A 17,092-nucleotide genomic window follows, 5' to 3' on the forward strand; every position below is an offset into this window, starting at 1 on the left:
ACGATTTACCTTTTGGATCTTCGTTTTTATGCGTGTTTTTTCTCTTACTGTAAACGTATTTACAGTTGTGTAAAGCCTTAGTCTGTGTGTTAAATGAATAAAAACAGATCATTCCAAAACCTTTCAGTTCTAATAAATAAAGATGAACGGATCGGGCTTCCACTGATCGGTTTCTGGTTTTCTTTGAGTTCTGCGCTGCAGGTTCATTTGTAGAGGAAGGACTTTAACATACAACAGAAAATGAAAGTCACAAGATTTTGCATAAAAGCAGAAACCCCCAAAGTACATGAGCCTGAGTCTATGGACACAAAGTCCTCTCACCGATTCTCAGTTGGATTAAGGCCTGGACTTTGACTAGACCATTTTCGCGCTTCAATATGCAACAACTGTGATGTCAACAGCTTTCTTATTGCCACTCCTCCATTTAAGACACATTTCAGGATTGTAAGACTCAGTGTTGTCTTGTGGACGGCTTCTCCCACCTGAGCTTTGGATCTATGCAGCTCCTCCAGACTAACCATGAGCCTCGTATCGGTTTTCTTTAATTCCTGGCCTGTTCAGATGGACCTCACGTCTTGGTAGGTTTGCAAATGTTTCATACTCTTTCCATTTTGACATGATAGATTGAACAGTGAATTTTCTCTGTCACGTCACAGTTATGCTCTTTGTTTTAGTCTGTAACAGAGAATCTCTATGAAATTTATTGAAATTTGTAGCCTAACAAAAATCTGCAGACTTATTAAGCCGTTGTAAATCATCACATGTCAATCCTGATCTTTGTATTTTAAAGTGACAGTGTTCTCCTTCATGTGGTCAGCTAGAAATCCAGAGGGTCTGCAATGTGTCTGCATTCCTCCGACTCCACACCCAGCCTCGTGGGCCCTGCACCTCTTCACGTGGTGATGGCCCAGCCCCAAATAACTTTCATTCTGCTCCCGCTGACCAGCAGCAACCCCTCCTCACCACACTGGGAGGAGAAAGTGTGTGAGGCGGAGTGTGTCTCGGGGAAAGTAAGAAGATGAGAGCATGGATTTTGGTCCTGGAAGGTTCACCCGGAGTGGATTGTGGAATTTTTCTACGCTGAGCGTTGGGTCTGGACCCGGCGCTGATGATGCGGAGCAGTGGAAGTTGTTTTGTTGAAGAACTTTGAGCGTTTTGCCTCATGTGACCGAGGGGGATCGGTCAGCGGAGAGGTGAGTGTCCCACTGCCGGCCCAGACGAAGTCCTGACAGAAGATCTCTGAAATGTGTTTCTCCTTGTGTCTGTCTCGGCTGGCTGTGAGTCATCAACACAAAAATAAATCTCAGCGTGGCTGAAATAGCTGAGACCAGAATGAAGTCGTTCAAAACACTTTGCTCCTCTTATCGTGACACATATCCCGCCTTTTGTGGCAGGTTTTGATCCGGTCACAGCATTTTGTTTTCATGGGTGAAGCGCTCACGTTTCGATCAGTACCAGTGATTCAGCTGCCCACGCAGGATTTTCCTAACTTCTTCTGCTTCGCAACCCAGAACAGGAACTTTTAGTTTATGTAATTCACTCAACCCAGAACAGAAATCAAACCTATAGTTAGAGCTAAAAGATCCAGAGGTTTTCATTCAATCCAGAGCAGGAATTAGAACAAACTTAGAATCCAGAGAAACATTATCAGAGCAGGAATCCAGAGAAACTCCTACTAGTTTATAAATCACGGACTAAACAAGGGGTTACACTTTTTTCTTTTCTTCTTTTGCCCTTTCATTTGGTTTGTTGTTTTGATGTATTTCCTTCTAATTCATGTAAAGCACTTTGAACTGCTTTACTGCTGAAACTGTGCTACATCAATAAAATGACCTTAACTTAACTTTTACTAATCCTCTTTAGCTAAAGCTGCAGGATGCGGAGAAATTATAGAGCATCTAAAGTACCCCATTGTACAAATGTCTCAGTCTGGAGGAGGATGCATAAAAATTCCAATCATTACATAGCATGACATGGAGGAAAAAATGGAATCGACAGAAAAGAATCTTCAAGATGATTGAAAACAGAAACTAATGCGAAAAGGAGGCTGAGGAGCTGCAGAAGTTTCCAACCAGAACTCATCATGTTCTACATGAGACCATAGACTCCAAGGCTCTCACCGAAGTAGACTGAATGCTAAATTTAAATCAGCATCTTTCAGCAAAGTATTAGTTTAAGGTTGTGCAGATTTATTGAAGCTTTTTCTGTTTTATTCCATCTATTAACACGTTTGTTTTTTTTCAGCTGAATTTTACAGGATTTATGTAAAATTACAAATTCATTTTGAAATGTTTTATCATGATCTACAAATCTGGTGTTTGGTTGACTTTTCTACATTAATTTAGATTTTAGAGCCATTGTGTTTTGCTCCCAAGAAGAAAAGTAATGTTTTTATATATAGCCTATAATTAGTTAAACAATATGACATTTGAATCATTGAAAAATAAAATGGTTCCAAGCTCCAGTGTTGAGTCAAGACAGAAGTTACTTATGATCTATTTTATATCGTATCTTCAGGCAATTTGTTCCCATTTCTTTCATTGGATCAATAGAAAGTACCACAGATGACATTTTGACAATGCAGCCACAGACTTGGCATAGCATTCGGCTTTGATAATGCGAGAAAGGATGCAGGTTTGAAAAACTGTCTGCAGCAGATGTTCCTGAAAGTCATTCAGAAATGGGAGAGACTCCAGCAAAGACCTGAGATATTCATCATTCTTCAGCCGATCACCGACTGCTTACCAAGTTTCCTGCTAAAACCTGACTGGGAATCATTTTGTTGAAGCTAAATCGTTATTTTCATATCTGGTTGAGTGTCATGTTTCACTAAAGCAAAGTCACAAAACCTGGCTGTAGATCTAAAAGTGGTTCAACTTTTACATCACCTCTTTTAAACTTGCATGACTTCTACATTACATTTTTTTTTTAAGTCAGCGCTTTATAAAACTAGGAGTCGCACTGGATAGAAAATGAGGGAACATACAACCAGTTAAGATAGAAATGTAAGAAAACCCCTTCAGCTCTTAATATGAGGAAATATCTCCCTGTTTCTTTGCTTCACAGATGTCCTGAAGAAAGAAAATCCTCAACAAACCTGTGTTGAACCTGAAACGTCGAGCTGTTTCATTTTCCTGTCAGCCATGGACTCCCAGGGGAGTCCGTACCTCAATAAGGGGGCTCTCTGCTCCACCCTGGGCGGCGCCAGGATCTGCCAGTTAGCTATGGGCTGTGCTGTGATCGCAATGGTGACCCACAGTGCCGGGTACAGCGGGTCGCAGGGCGTGTTCTGCATGGCGGCCTGGTGCTGCTGCTTCGCCGTGTCGGCGGCCGTCTTCTTCCTGGACGCCACCCGTCTCTACAGCTGCCTCCGGGTGTCCTGGGACAACCTGACGGTCACCTGGGCTGCCTGCGCTACGCTCATGTAGGTGACAGAAATCACTGGAGGTCCCCTCACAAAATAATCATTCATCTCCAGATTTTAACCCCAATAGTCAACTCAAGTTTATTTCTATAGCACATTCCAGCAACAAGGCAGTTCAAAGTGCTTTGCATCATAAATATTATTCCATAATACCAATTAGGAAACAATCAGTAAACATTATGTTTTGTCAAATACAATGATTAAAATCTACAAGCAAGTATAGACTGTAGATCCCCTCTGGTTCGTCTCCCCCAGAGCTGGAGAGTGTCCCTGGGGGAAGGGATGTCTGGGTCTCCCTCATTTCCCTTCGGGCTGATGGATGTCCAACCGACCGACCGCTCAATTTCTTCAAAGTTATGAGTGTTTGTGATGTTATGCGTCACCCTGTTGAGCTGTGATGACCTTGTGACTTTTCCAGGATGTACCACGTCTCCTACCTGCTGGCCACGCTATATAATTGATTTAGAAAATCATCACCATCAATCAGTCAGTTTTAAGATCTTGCTCTTGCCTTGACTTGCTGAACCTGAGTGTGCTATGACGTGAAAATCCAGACAGATGAACCCGTCTTCCTGTCTCCTTTCTGCAGGTATGTGACAGCCTCCGTGGTTTACCCGCTGTTCTTCCTCAGGTCCGAGTGCCCGTACGAAGGCTGTGAAGTCCGAGATTTCCGCATCGCCGTCACCGTCTGCTCCATCCTGGGAACTCTGGCCTACGGTGCCGAAGTGGCCCTGTGCCGGGCCAGACCGGGCCAGATCGTGGTGGGCTACATGGCTACCGTCCCCGGCCTTCTGAAAGTGGTGCAGGCCTTCGTCGCCTGCATCATCTTTGGCGCTCTGGCCAACGGGAGCCAGTTCTCGCGTTACGCCGCCACAATCTACTGTGTGGTCGTCTACGCTTCCTGCTTTGCTCTCACCGCCCTGGTGGTCATGATGACCGTCTGTAAACGCACCAAAACGGTGAGGTGCATGCCCTTCGATCGCTTCGTAGTGGTGTGCACCTTCCTGGAGGTTTTGCTCTACCTGAGCGCCTCGGTGGTGTGGCCAGTTTTCTGCTTTGACTCAAAATATGGGTCTCCATGGAGACCCTCGTCGTGTCCTCAAGGGAAGTGTCCTTGGGACAGCAAAGTGGTGGTGGCCGTGTTCTCCTGTGTGAATTTTGGGCTTTATCTGACAGACCTGCTGTACTCACAGAGGATCCGATTTGTTTCATCACGCGTTCCCACCAACTCACGGGTGTAGAACCACTCAGAACCCTAAAAACTTTCAACCCACCTAGAAATAATGACACCTTGACAGACATGAATCCAGTTTCACATGAACATTTCAGAAAGCTAGGATGCTTTTTGTACGTGGTGCCAGTAGCTGCAGAGCAGGATCACCTGTAAAACCTGGGCCAGACTTTAGAAACGGCTTACAGGGCAGCAGCTCAGATCCCAAAGTGTTTCAGGGCCCCAGATACTTTTTATTGTTTTTATGAATGCATGTTTTGCTTTGTACTTTATATACAATTTATAGGCTCATATTTTGGTTGATTTTTATAAATATACACAATACTCAAATATTGGAAAATTATGAAGTTATAGTGTTTCTGGGGGCAACACTGCTTCATGTTGTTCCCTCCATTTTAAACCTAAAATGCATCGATTAATGTATATGACTACATATTAATGTGTTGTAATTTGCATTGGTGGATGCAGTGGATTGGGCACCAAAACTGACTCCAGCCCACAGGCCCACAGCCTTGTTAATCCGGCCCTGTATAAAACTGTAACACATTTAGATTACTAAATAAATTCACCTTTTTATTATCTTTATGAGTCTTTTGGACATATGAAGAAAGAGAACAGTCTGAAGCTTCTTAATCCGCTGTTATTTGAATTATCTACAAGGAACATATTGCCTTTCTGTTTCTTTACATTTTGCTTTTAAACAGTCAGACTCATACTGTCCTAAAGTGGCTTTGTTAAAAATTTATTCAGGCTTTCCAATTTTCTCCGACAATTTGTGTTTGTGCTCCTGCATTTTCTTTTCAATCTTTTTTCTTGATGAAGGCGACATGTTGTGTGTGCAGTGTGTACTTCAAAATGGAGGAATGAGAACAATTATCGGGAGTGAAATTTTAAAACACTGACTGACAGTCATGTGTTTTAAAAATATATGATAAAAGAAATACAGAAAATACCGACAAATATCACCTGATGGATGTCTCATCATGTTGGAAGTTTTCAGCTGGTCACATCTTTGAGACTACATGTCAGACATTTTTATGTTATTTTCATTCAGGTAAAGGAATTTGAACACGATTGTGTCTCTGTGACGGCGTGCTTTCAACATTACCTGAAGACCACATTTGAAATGGGTTCTTTTCTGAAATGTGACTAATTTTTAAACACAACATTGGTTGATCTTGACATGAGGAGGATTATGAGTCATTTCCTCTCTTTGTGATTTCACACTTGTGTAGTTTTAGATTTTTGCGTCCCACGTTTTGATGCACAGAAAGGCGCGACCTGTGCCAGGATGTTCTTATCAATCACATTTGCTGCCTGCCCTCATGGCCAATGGTTTTAAATTAATTGTTCATAATTTACCCAGAATGTGCTGTAAGGAAGTTTGATTACGTGACTTCACTTATTTTAGTCAACGGGCCATAATTGTTTCTTAAATTTTATGAAATTATTTCTTATTACATTGCCAAAATCAGGAAAGATGCAACATAAAAATACTAGAGGATAGCTCACCATTATATAACATTATGCATGACATTTTAGAACTTTATTTTTTTACAGTTCATCTGGAAAGTATTCACATCTCCTTACTTTGTCTTTATTTTATGTAACATCCTTTTTTATTTTTTATTTTTCTTACAAAGAAAGTGAAAAGGGTGGTTTGGGAATAAAAATCATATGTACATAAGTATTCACACCCATTGCTGCTTGTATTTGTAGGACATCAAATACAACCATGATAAATAAATTGATACACAATAATTAAGCATGAAATACGAGAATGAAAAAAGGTTTGTTTATGCGTAAAATAAATATAAATGGAAGATGAAATACCCTAAATTGCAACATGTGGGCATAAAATAGTGGGAATTAATGGCCAAAAGGGTGAAATGGTCCCAATCCTCTTTGTGGTTTCATAAAGAAATAAATATTCCTCATAAGATGATGACGTACTGAACTAAGAATTAACATCTGAAAATTCAGGAAAGAAAGTTTTTACTCAACTCAAGACAGAAATGATCTGTCTTTAGGTTTAGAAATGATCTCAACCATCTGAGATATTTGGAAAAAATGTGACTAATTCTGACATGCATGGAGGCCACTGCTCCTGAAACACGGACACACACACACACTTCAATCCAAAGAGCTGCTGAGGAGTTTCTCCTCTCCGACGCGTCCCACAGAAATGACATCCTACCTCTTTAAATAATCCCCTGACCCATTCCTGACCCAAGCTTTCTCACACCTGCACATACATATAAGTAAACCATCCAAATACGGCACTTTTTGTCTGTGGATTAACACACACTGTCCTGCAGTTTGATTGTCCGTGAAAATAACGCATAAAGTGTGTAGCATAAATTGTACATCTGGTAATGGCATCTGTACTATCCGTGCCATCTGCAAACCCCACACCCAGCAATTCACAGACTGCTGAAAATAAACACCAGCCGTCTGCAGTCATTCTGAAGCAGTGACACTGCATTTATAGGAAGCTCCTGATGTCAAAGCTGCTTTGGGAATGTTTTTTAACTTGTACAAGTAAAATTGACAGCAGCTTGTTAAAAACACAATTCTGGTTTGTGAAATCTATTCTACAAATGAGAAAAAGCAAATGAATATGAATATGAAGTGTTATTTACTGTCTCTCTCTCCCCCCATTTATTCCACGTCTGCTCCTGCTTAGACTCATAAATTAAAATCCTCTTTTTAATTTTTTCTGTCTTTCTTTTTTGTTTTGGTCATCCAAGGTCTAGTTCATGCAAACTGGATACCTGGGAGAGCAAATACATTTTTATGCGTTTTATCCTTTCATCCACACAAAAACGTAGTTGACTTTTATAAATAAATTATGCCCAAAGTGGACATTTGACAAAACTCCGTGTTTATGGAAAATGGAGATTTACGGTTCTGAGCATTACACTCTGCCAAACATAATGAGCTAATATGTCCACATGCTTGCTTTGACCTGATTCCCAATCGAAGTCGTCTTGTGTTTTATTTACTTTATATTCTAATACACCATTTAAAAGTAGCGCCACCCATACATTCAACTTCTACAGTATCTGTCTACGCAAGTAAACCTCCTGGCGCCATGTTTAATTCCTAACAGGAAGTCATGATTATTTTGAAGCAAACGACTTCCTACACTTTTAAAGTTTAAAAAAATGCTCAGTAGCGGATTTGTCCGGGTTCGTGTAGATGGAAACTTTCTGCAAACGTCCTGTTAAACTGTCCAGCCGTGAATCCAGCACCAGCTGGCCGCTTCGTTTGTTCAAGTCTGACTAAGACTGCCGAGGACGTCACTGTGTGATCTAGAGATTTGCTGCTTTACTCATTCTGCCAATATTTGTGAATTACAGAGTGAAAATCGGAGACTAATGTGTAATTGCAAACAATTAGAGACCAAGGCCATGAAAGCTTTCGCAGTCGGTGTCAGCGCAGCGTCTGTCACAGCAGACCCCCTCCCCCGTTTTTAGCAGCTGTTTCGTGCATAGCGCTCTTCCTCCCTGCTGGCCTCCGTCTCAAGCGGCGGAGACACTCTGCAGACGGAGACGAGCTGTGACAGGTGTCCATCATGGCTGTCCCCTCTGGATCTCCGCACAGAGGGACGTGGGACGGCTGGCCTACGACTGATCTCTGATGTCACAGGCTGCTGATGCAGTTTCCTCCCTGAAGCACCGGGCTTTGGCTTGACCAAATGTTGTGTGGATTGTTGCCGGCATCTGAATCCTTCCCTCTCTCTTTCTCTCTCAGTGGATTCATGACAACTTCACATGTAAGGATTACTGTGGAGGGAAGCTGACACACCACAGTAAATGGTGACACTTCTGTGTGATCTATTCCAGGCATGAATGGAAAAGAAGAATTAGAAAGATAACCCACTATGGAGGGTTTGGATGAGAATGTACTTTTGTTATAGCAACTTTAAAAGCAATATTCTTTAAGCAATATTTACTTTTTTTTCATGCCTTTGAGCTTTTCAATGTTCTTTGAGATTATGTTCCTTATGTGTTTAATTTTCATGTTATCTGAGGAATAATCACCTGCGTGAAGCTGGGCCCCATCTTCCTCAAATTAAACAAAATTGGTGTCAAACGTTTTTGTGCTACGTTTGTGCAGCAAATTGTTTCATTTTTACTGCCATCATTTTAAAGGTATTAATAGATATTTCCAGAAGTCATCAAAGGTCAGCCTCCGTCCAGCCACATTTACAAAATCAAGCAAAATTTGGAGCCAATCAACATGGAGCAATTAATTTATATGAAGTTTCTTTGATTTTGTTAATGTGTGGGAGAGGTTGATCTCTGGTGACCTCTGGACACTTTATTTTTAATCTTACTCATTATAACAGCACAAACAATACTTTTTACTGCACAAACACAGGACATACGTAGCATAGTTGATTGACACCATATTTCTTTTGATTGCGTAAATGTGGACTGGCTGGTTGACCTTTGATGACCCCTGAAATGTTATTTAAATATCTTTAAAGTGATAGCGGCAACATTTTTGCTGCACAAAGCAACACAAGCGTTTGGCACCAATTTTGTTTAATTTGAAGAAGGTGAAGGGCCGACTTCACTCAGGTGGAATCATTTTCTGGGGTTGTGTTGAGAAATTGTGAGGAGTCAGTATCTGTGGCACAATTATTTTATACATTTGAAAGCTTAAATTTAAATGCAGTGCATAAAAAGAAATTTAATCATTTTTCCCCATAACTGTCACTTCTTAATTTAGGTCCGTAGGTGACCAGACCTCACCGATCAAATACTTATTTCATGCAATAAATTTCTAATTAATTATGTAGCAATCATAGAGTGTGATTTTCTGGAATTTGTTTCAGATTCTGTTTCTGACAGTGGAAAACTACAAACCTCTCTGCCTGCTGACTTCCTTCCATTACACACTTGCACCAAAACACACCGACTCAAGCCTTCAGTTGCCGCTAGCAACAATCTGTCGTGACTTTTTCTCCTGGATCTGCCAGTTTAATACATTCCAGCTCTCGGGTCATTTTTAGGAATCTCTGTGTTTTATCAAGCAACAGCGACGTCATGTCATGCCTCGGCGCTCACACGGAGTCTGAGTCATGGTTAAAAGAGACAGACGCAGGCAGTGGTAAACTTTGTACGTCAGTCAGACTAAGAGGGAGAGCCACAGAGAGAAACTGCAGAGAGCTTCAGCTGGTGTGAACTAAGTTTAAAGCTGAGGTATGTAGATTTTATATATGTTTTTCACATATTTGTTAAAACATATTTGTCGTCGCAGCATAATTTGAGATGGGAAAAAAATCAAGCTCTGCTGCCTTTTCCCATCTGCAGAAATACACCACTCAGTCAGAAACAACCAGAGTCAGGAGGAGGGTCTTAGCGCTGTCAGTCATGCTCCTGTACATACTGCTCACAGCCTAATCCTTTCTCTCTGCTGCGCTACAGCTGCAGACCCTGCCATGAATGCTCAGGCTAATTAGCATAGCCGGTGATGATGCCAGATAAACAGTTTTCCTGCAACAGTAAGATGTTAGCTTATTTAGCAGCACATGCATGAACATGATGGACAGTGCGAAAACCTTCCTCCTGGCTCTAATTGGTTCGTTTTGACCGGGAGAGGCCTGACAATGCTACCACTGGGAGGAGGAGGAGCATCTTTCCACTGATTTTCTCGCATATTATACTGTCATAGGATTGTGACAGTTTAAACAAATATGTAAAAAATATACATTTTTTTAATAAAAGTTACATGCGGCAGCTTTAAAGGGACATGATTTAAGTGCTTTTGCACCTTCAGTTAATCAGAAAATAAAGTGTATATATGATTTTTTTTCCTATAAATATGCGACATCTGACTGGTATTTATTTGGTTACATTAATTTGTGTAAACTACAAAAACGTTTCTGTTGCCTTTATTTTACAGAAATTATTTGTCTCAAAATTAGACTGGTGATATTTCTGTTTAAATAATTAGAACAGAAAATTGCACAAAAAAGGCTTTGATAGACACTATAACCGTAAGATGAGGGAAACTTACTTTGGGAAACTGAATTTAAAGATTTGTACAGACAGAAGGTCTCACTCAACACCGAGCTGAGAGGCCTGAGGACTTCATTTGTTTATGTCTTTTTTATGGATCCATCCATAAAAAAAAAAATCCAGAAATAAACGATCATGCTTGTCTGTGGGGGGGAAACTCCAGAAATGCAAATTAAAAACCTGCACACTCCAAACGAACAGCCGTTGTGCCCAGGAACCTGCTTATTAAATAGATCAAGATTAAAACTGAGCCAGATGAGTAGAGGTGAACCGACAGACAGAAGATGGCATAAAGTCTCAACCAAATCCAGAGTGAACAAGATCATTGATTTAGACTTTACTTGTATTTTTGTTTTAGAACAAGAAGTTCGGCTCCTGTCCGACTGACTTAACGAGGATCTGAACAGCTGATGGTCCCGGGCCATCAGCTGCATTTGGCTTTAAATATAGACATGAACATACAGCCCACCACCCCAAGTCTGCATTCCAGTGAGGAAATAAATGTGGTACCTTAGGGGAGCAGACATACCAACTTCCTAATGTATAGAGTAAATTTAGCCTTGTGTGGCATGAGAGACATTAAAGGAAGTAGTTGAAGAGGAGCGTTTTAATGTCTACACAGTGAAGAAGAGGAGGCTCTGCTGGGATGGAAATTAAAAAAGGTCAGATTCACGGTTCAGGTTTCACAAAAAGTTTGTATGGAGCACCTCTGAGCAGTCAAAAATCAGAAATTCACATGAGGGAGTCATGCTAACACTCAGACCTAAAACAAAAAACACAGCTTCTCTATCATTTGATACAATTTCTATAACATACATATTGCAGCTCATGAGTTCTGCTTTAGACAGATGTTTGTCCTGTTGCTATTTTCTCAAGGAAATGGGTTCTCAAAAGTTGCTCTTTGCTGTAGCTTAGAGAGTCCTCCTGCATCAGTTCTTCTGTTTTTGTTTGTGTGTCTCTGCTCTGTCTCCTCAAACCCTCAGTTGGTTGTGACAGATGGTCGCTCATACTGAACCAGGTTCTGCTGGAGGGTTTTTTCTGGGACTTTTTCCTCCTCACTGTCGCTACATGCTCAGTGGTGAATGCTGGAAGTTAATGACGCAATAGAATCTGCTGGGATTCCTTAGACAGAAAGCTTTTTAAACTAATTTTAACGACAAAGTGAACTTAATGCACTGTTTGAAAACTAGGATTAGTTGGAATCTATATGATTAATTGAAATGAAATTACTTTTTCTGTAAGGTGCATTGATGATAGATAGATAGATAGATAGATAGATAGATAGATAGATAGATAGATAGATAGGTTTTGCAGTCAAACAACACTTTCTACAAAATATGACCTACTTTCTACATCACTGTGCTTGACCATTATCCTCTTTAGCGCTAAAACTCAGAGGAATGATGCAACTGGGCGTAGCGAACATTAAGTCCCGCCCACGTCTAACATTCCCCATTTTAATTGGTCGAATCCTCGGAACGTCTGTTCATGATTGGTCTAATCCCCCTTCTTTTACGTACGCAGCGCACATGGGGGTTGAGTAAAAAAAAAGGGGGAAGCCACGTTGACACAAGAAGTGGGTATTTTTTCGTGTCCCGGGAAATAAAGGTCACGTCGATAACTGCCTATTCAGCTGAAGCGTCAACAGTAAGACATTTGTTGGTTTTTAATGATTAGTAGCTTAATCTCCAGAAACCCCGGCTAGCAAGAGGCTACCTGGTGCATTCAGGAGTGCTAGCATCATAAAAGGAAGAAACTAGCTGGTCTAGCTCCAAGGTGTTACACGGAGTTAAGGGTATAACTGAACCGTAGCACAGTTTACAAAAAATTATCTTTTATTTTGGCTCCTTAGACGGTATTTCTGAACTGACAATGAAATAAAGCATTGTTTTGTTATGAACGTAACTGTCAAACAGTAATGTTCCTTCCCAGGTAAAATAATTTACTTCTAAACAATGTTTATGTGCGTTTATGGACTATCTGAAGAATTCTTTCCTCATGTTTGATCCCCATCATCTTTATTTTCTAATCAAGCTCGACTTGAAAACCTGTATAGAAGCCGCTATGCTGTTTGTTTGTTTTTTGTTTTTTTTAAAGAAAAGGACAGATGTTGATCTGCAGCATCTGTCTGCTTTTCCGGACAGGTCTTGAACGCCACATCATCTGTCAGGATGAGCGTTGGATTCATTGGAGCAGGCCAGCTGGCTCATGCACTTGTGAAAGGTTTCACTGCTGCAGGTAAAGATTTCTGCGAATATTTATCTGTTTTTCAGCTATTTTTATTAGTTAGTATTCATCAACCAGGACATCTTTCTTTCTCGCAGCCTAAAATACCAACTTACTGGAAAGCACAGTGTTATTGCATGGCACTGGAAATAATGGCATCTGATTGCAATACTGCCCACATTGATATTCCAGTAACAACTGGGACTTTATATATTGTGCTTCTTTTCTTATTAAATTATATGCTTTTTGAACAGGTACTAAACATTTCCCAAGTCTATACAGATCAATGCATTGCCATGCCATTCCAGAGGTTCTTTTTTCCTTTCTTTCTTTCTTCTTTGAATGTTTGTTTATCATCTCTTCATCCACTCCTTCAGGTGTGATCGCAGCCCACAGGATCACAGCCAGCTCCCCAGACACAGACCTGCCCACAGTGACGGGGCTGAGGGTGAGGCTTAGCTGTGTGGTGTTTTGAAATGAAGAATGTGCCTTTCTTTATTGCAATTTTTTTTTTTTTTTAAGTCCCATGTTTCCTGTTTTTCCTTTAGAAAATGGGGGTGAATCTGACCACGAGCAACAAAGAAACGGTCAACAGAAGCGACGTTCTGTTTCTGGCTGTGAAGCCCCACATCATCCCCTTCGTCCTGGACGAGATCGGACCGGACATCGAAGACCGCCATCTCATCGTCTCCTGTGCTGCAGGCGTTACCATCAGCTCCATAGAGAAAGTAAAGCTTTTAACATTAAAAACATGCAGGCTGTTGGAACGTTTCCCCAACGACCTGGATCCTTTTCTACATCCTTCCTTTCAGAGATCTGGTTAAAGCTCTGTTGTGACTCTCTTTCACACACGTGCTGTGTTTTTTTTCTCTTCTCTGCTTGATGCAGAAGCTGCTGCAGCACCGTTCGGCTCCCAGAGTCATGAGGTGCATGACCAACACTCCTGTCGTGGTGCGAGAGGGCGCCACCGTGTACGCCACGGGAACACATGCAGAGGTCAGTGGGAGGATTAGTGCACTGCTCCAGCAGAGAGAAACTATTCCTCTTTGGAAAACATGATGAATTGATGAATATAATCTGAAAAGTAGAGTATGTAAAAGTATTGATGATACACATGCATGGTTTTGCTTAAGGTGGAGGATGGGAAGCTGCTGGAGCAGCTGATGGCCAGTGTTGGGTTCTGCACAGAGGTGGAGGAGGACCTGGTTGATGCCGTGACTGGACTGAGTGGCAGTGGACCCGCCTACGTGAGTGAAGCTCTTGTTTTTCAACGTAATTTGAACCAGGTGAAGCTAAAAACGCCGCTTGATTAGTTCTAGGTGAAAGGAGGACCAAAGCGGAAACGAGATGTTATGTTTTCATAAAGGCAGTTTTTCCTGATGGCAAATCTTGACTTTTTCTGTCAAACAATAATTTTTAGAGGGCAGCATAATGAATAAAGCAACCATACAGATGAATCCCAGATATTTGTGATGCAGCTTGAACTTGTCCTTCTCTTTGTTTTTGTGTTTTTTGTTGTTTTTTTAACTAGGCCTTCACAGCCCTGGACGCTCTTGCAGATGGAGGAGTGAAGATGGGTCTGCCCAGGAGGCTCGCGGTCAGACTCGGAGCTCAGGCTCTCTTGGTGAGTTTTCTGAAAATAAAAATAAAAGGATACCTTTCTTGTTTTTTTTGTTTTGTTTTTTGGGGGAGAGGAGGGTTGCATTTTGACTTTTTTTTTTTTTGCCATGTGAAATGTCAGAATGATTTCAGCTGTTTTGGTTGGAGCTTGAATTGTTATAGCTCTGTTGGATCTGATGTTCCTCAGGGAGCAGCCAAGATGCTGCTGGACTCTGAGCAGCACCCCGGCCAGCTGAAAGACAACGTCTGCTCACCAGGGGGCGCCACCATCCACGCCCTGCACTTCTTGGAGAGCGGTGGCTTCAGAAGCCTCCTGATCAACGCGGTGGAGGCTTCATGCATCAGGACCAGGTGAGACTGTCGCATCACAAAATCCATATTTCACATCAATGATGAAAAAAAAAAGCTTCTTTATTTGTAAACATCATTGTTTTTTTATCCAATTTTAGAGCGTCTTGCTAAAGTATCCATACACAAATGAACCTTTTCACACTTTATTACTTCGCAAACTTTAATTTTGTAGAATCACATTTTGTTGCAGTTGATCTTTTGTGTCGTCTCTGGCAGCTTTGTACTTGGAGACCAACATTTTTGCCCATTCTGCTCTCCAGATTAAACCAAACTCAGATTTTTCATTTAACCACTTCAGCCTTTTTGATACAATATTTGATGTTATATTAAAAGATGCAAATAAACTAATAACTCCGTTTCTTTTTTAAATAAGAAAATAAACATTTTATTGGCTAGTATGCAACAAAGTAGAATTATTTTATTAAATACTAGATAATTTGTAGCTAAGGTAGCATCTGCTAACGTCAACATGTGAAAAGCTTACTGCTTGACTTAACGCTAATACAGTACAAGGATAATCTGGTGGGGGTTTTTAAACATATTAATCATTTCACAGCAAAATGTGAATGGGAAATTTTCTTTCTACAGAATTTGAACCAGGTGAAGTTAAAAATTATGTCACTTGAGGAGTTTTGGGTTCAACATATTTACAAATAAAGAAGCATTTATTTTTTCATCATAAATGAAAAATGTATTTATTGTTTGTAAATTTTTGGCTCAATTACTGTTCCGAGTATTTTGTTCTTTCTGCAAATAGTATGTTTTACAGTCTGCATACTCCAGTTAACAATCAATTACTAAAGTAGCTGACGATTATTTCAATAATTGGTTAATCTTAATTAATCCAATAAATTGTTTCAGCCCTGCTGTTTACTAATTAACTGACTATTGAACACAATAGTTGGTATCGGAGGAAAGTGGGCTGAATACAAAAGCCTGCCACACTTCTCAGTTTTGTTTTTTTTTAATTTGTGAAATATTTGAAAGTGAGCAATTTTTTTGGACACAGTTAAATTTGAGTAAACAACTCCTGAATGGGTGTGTTTATTTTTGTTTCTCCGTGCAGGGAGCTGCAGTTCCTTGCGGACCAAGAGCGCATCTCTCCAGCAGCCATTAAGAAAACCACCCTGGACAAAGTGTTGCAGCAACCCGGAGTTGCAGTCGGCGGAGATGCCGGCGGGAACGGCCGGTCGGGCCTCAACCTCTTCAACAGCCGCACGTCTGGGATCAAAAAGAAGAACTAAGAGCATAGAGATGCCGAAAGACAGACATGCTGCAGGTTCACGTCTAAACATGCAGACTCACAACGGGTCTCCAAACCCCGTCCAACCGTAGGATTAAACAGTGGACACAGGACTGCTTTGAAATCACCAACAAATCAATTTCTGGTGTTATTTATTCATACGAGAGCCAGGAACACATACATTTCACACAGGCACAGGAGTATTCTGCACAGCTGGCGCCTCCTACTGTGATTATACATGAACACAAGTCCAGTTAGAGAAACCAGAAGAATCAAAGGTGCTACTCAGCTGTCTTACAGCCTTAAACCTCCATCATGTTCCACATTATCTTCAGATTTTTACTTTTGGCATAAAGTTAACAAAGACTGAACACATTTTGACCATCCAATGATATGTCAGGGATTTTGTCCCCTGTAGAATAAAAAAACAAACAAAATGTTTTTTTCTGTCATGTAACAATAATTTTGTCATCCTATGATTTCTCTGAAAGCCCAAAGAGAATTTTTACGTTTTCTTTTCAGCAAATGTGATGTAATTACCTATAAGTGCTACAATAAAGCTTAAATAAGGTAAATTAAAAATCACAGTTCATTACATGTATTAATGAATTTCTTCCTAAATAAGGTATCTAGTAGTATTTGTTTTCTCCACAGTAAATTCATTGCAGTTTATTCAGATTTTTTTTTTTGGAGTCTGAGCCTTTAAACATTTTTATCATTATTTCCAGTAATTTTAATTTATGAATATAAAAGAGCTTTTACTCTGAAGCGCGGATATTCTTGTCGCAAAACATGGGCTATTTTGTAAAACCAGACAAATCAGCCCCATAGCATGATGCTGCCTCTGCTGTGTATGACATTCAGTTTGGTTTCCTTGTCCGCTTGAAACACTTCTTGCTGTTGTGGCAATTTCCTTTGCCACATTTCATTTGATGGGAAATTGCGTCGGTGACGGTGACTGACTG

The 17,092-nt window shown here is 40.7% G+C and overlaps 1 protein-coding gene across 3 annotated transcripts; it reads left to right on the forward strand.

The window, feature by feature from the left end:
• The first annotated feature begins 135 nt into the window (after positions 1–135).
• Positions 136–16,724, forward strand: pycr1b (pyrroline-5-carboxylate reductase 1b). 3 transcript variants are annotated; one of them, XM_028017150.1, is made up of 11 exons: positions 136–1,193; positions 3,067–3,424; positions 4,014–4,383; positions 12,832–12,925; positions 13,291–13,361; positions 13,462–13,641; positions 13,802–13,909; positions 14,047–14,160; positions 14,445–14,537; positions 14,721–14,884; positions 15,951–16,724. In XM_028017150.1, the coding sequence occupies exons 2-11, from the start codon at positions 3,144–3,146 to the stop codon at positions 16,126–16,128; spliced, it is 1,653 nt and encodes a 550-aa protein (XP_027872951.1). In that variant the 5' UTR covers positions 136–1,193; positions 3,067–3,143; the 3' UTR covers positions 16,129–16,724. The 3 variants fall into 3 exon arrangements, with proteins under 3 accessions (XP_027872951.1, XP_027872952.1, XP_027872953.1); XM_028017151.1 differs by having other exon boundaries at positions 143–1,193; positions 4,014–4,185; positions 15,951–16,128; XM_028017152.1 differs by lacking the exons at positions 136–1,193; positions 3,067–3,424; positions 4,014–4,383 and adding an exon at positions 12,190–12,334 and having other exon boundaries at positions 15,951–16,128.
• The last annotated feature ends 368 nt before the right edge of the window (positions 16,725–17,092 follow it).

This window comes from Xiphophorus couchianus, chromosome 5 (genome assembly GCF_001444195.1).
Source record: "Xiphophorus couchianus chromosome 5, X_couchianus-1.0, whole genome shotgun sequence".
Classification (NCBI taxonomy): domain Eukaryota; kingdom Metazoa; phylum Chordata; class Actinopteri; order Cyprinodontiformes; family Poeciliidae; genus Xiphophorus; species Xiphophorus couchianus.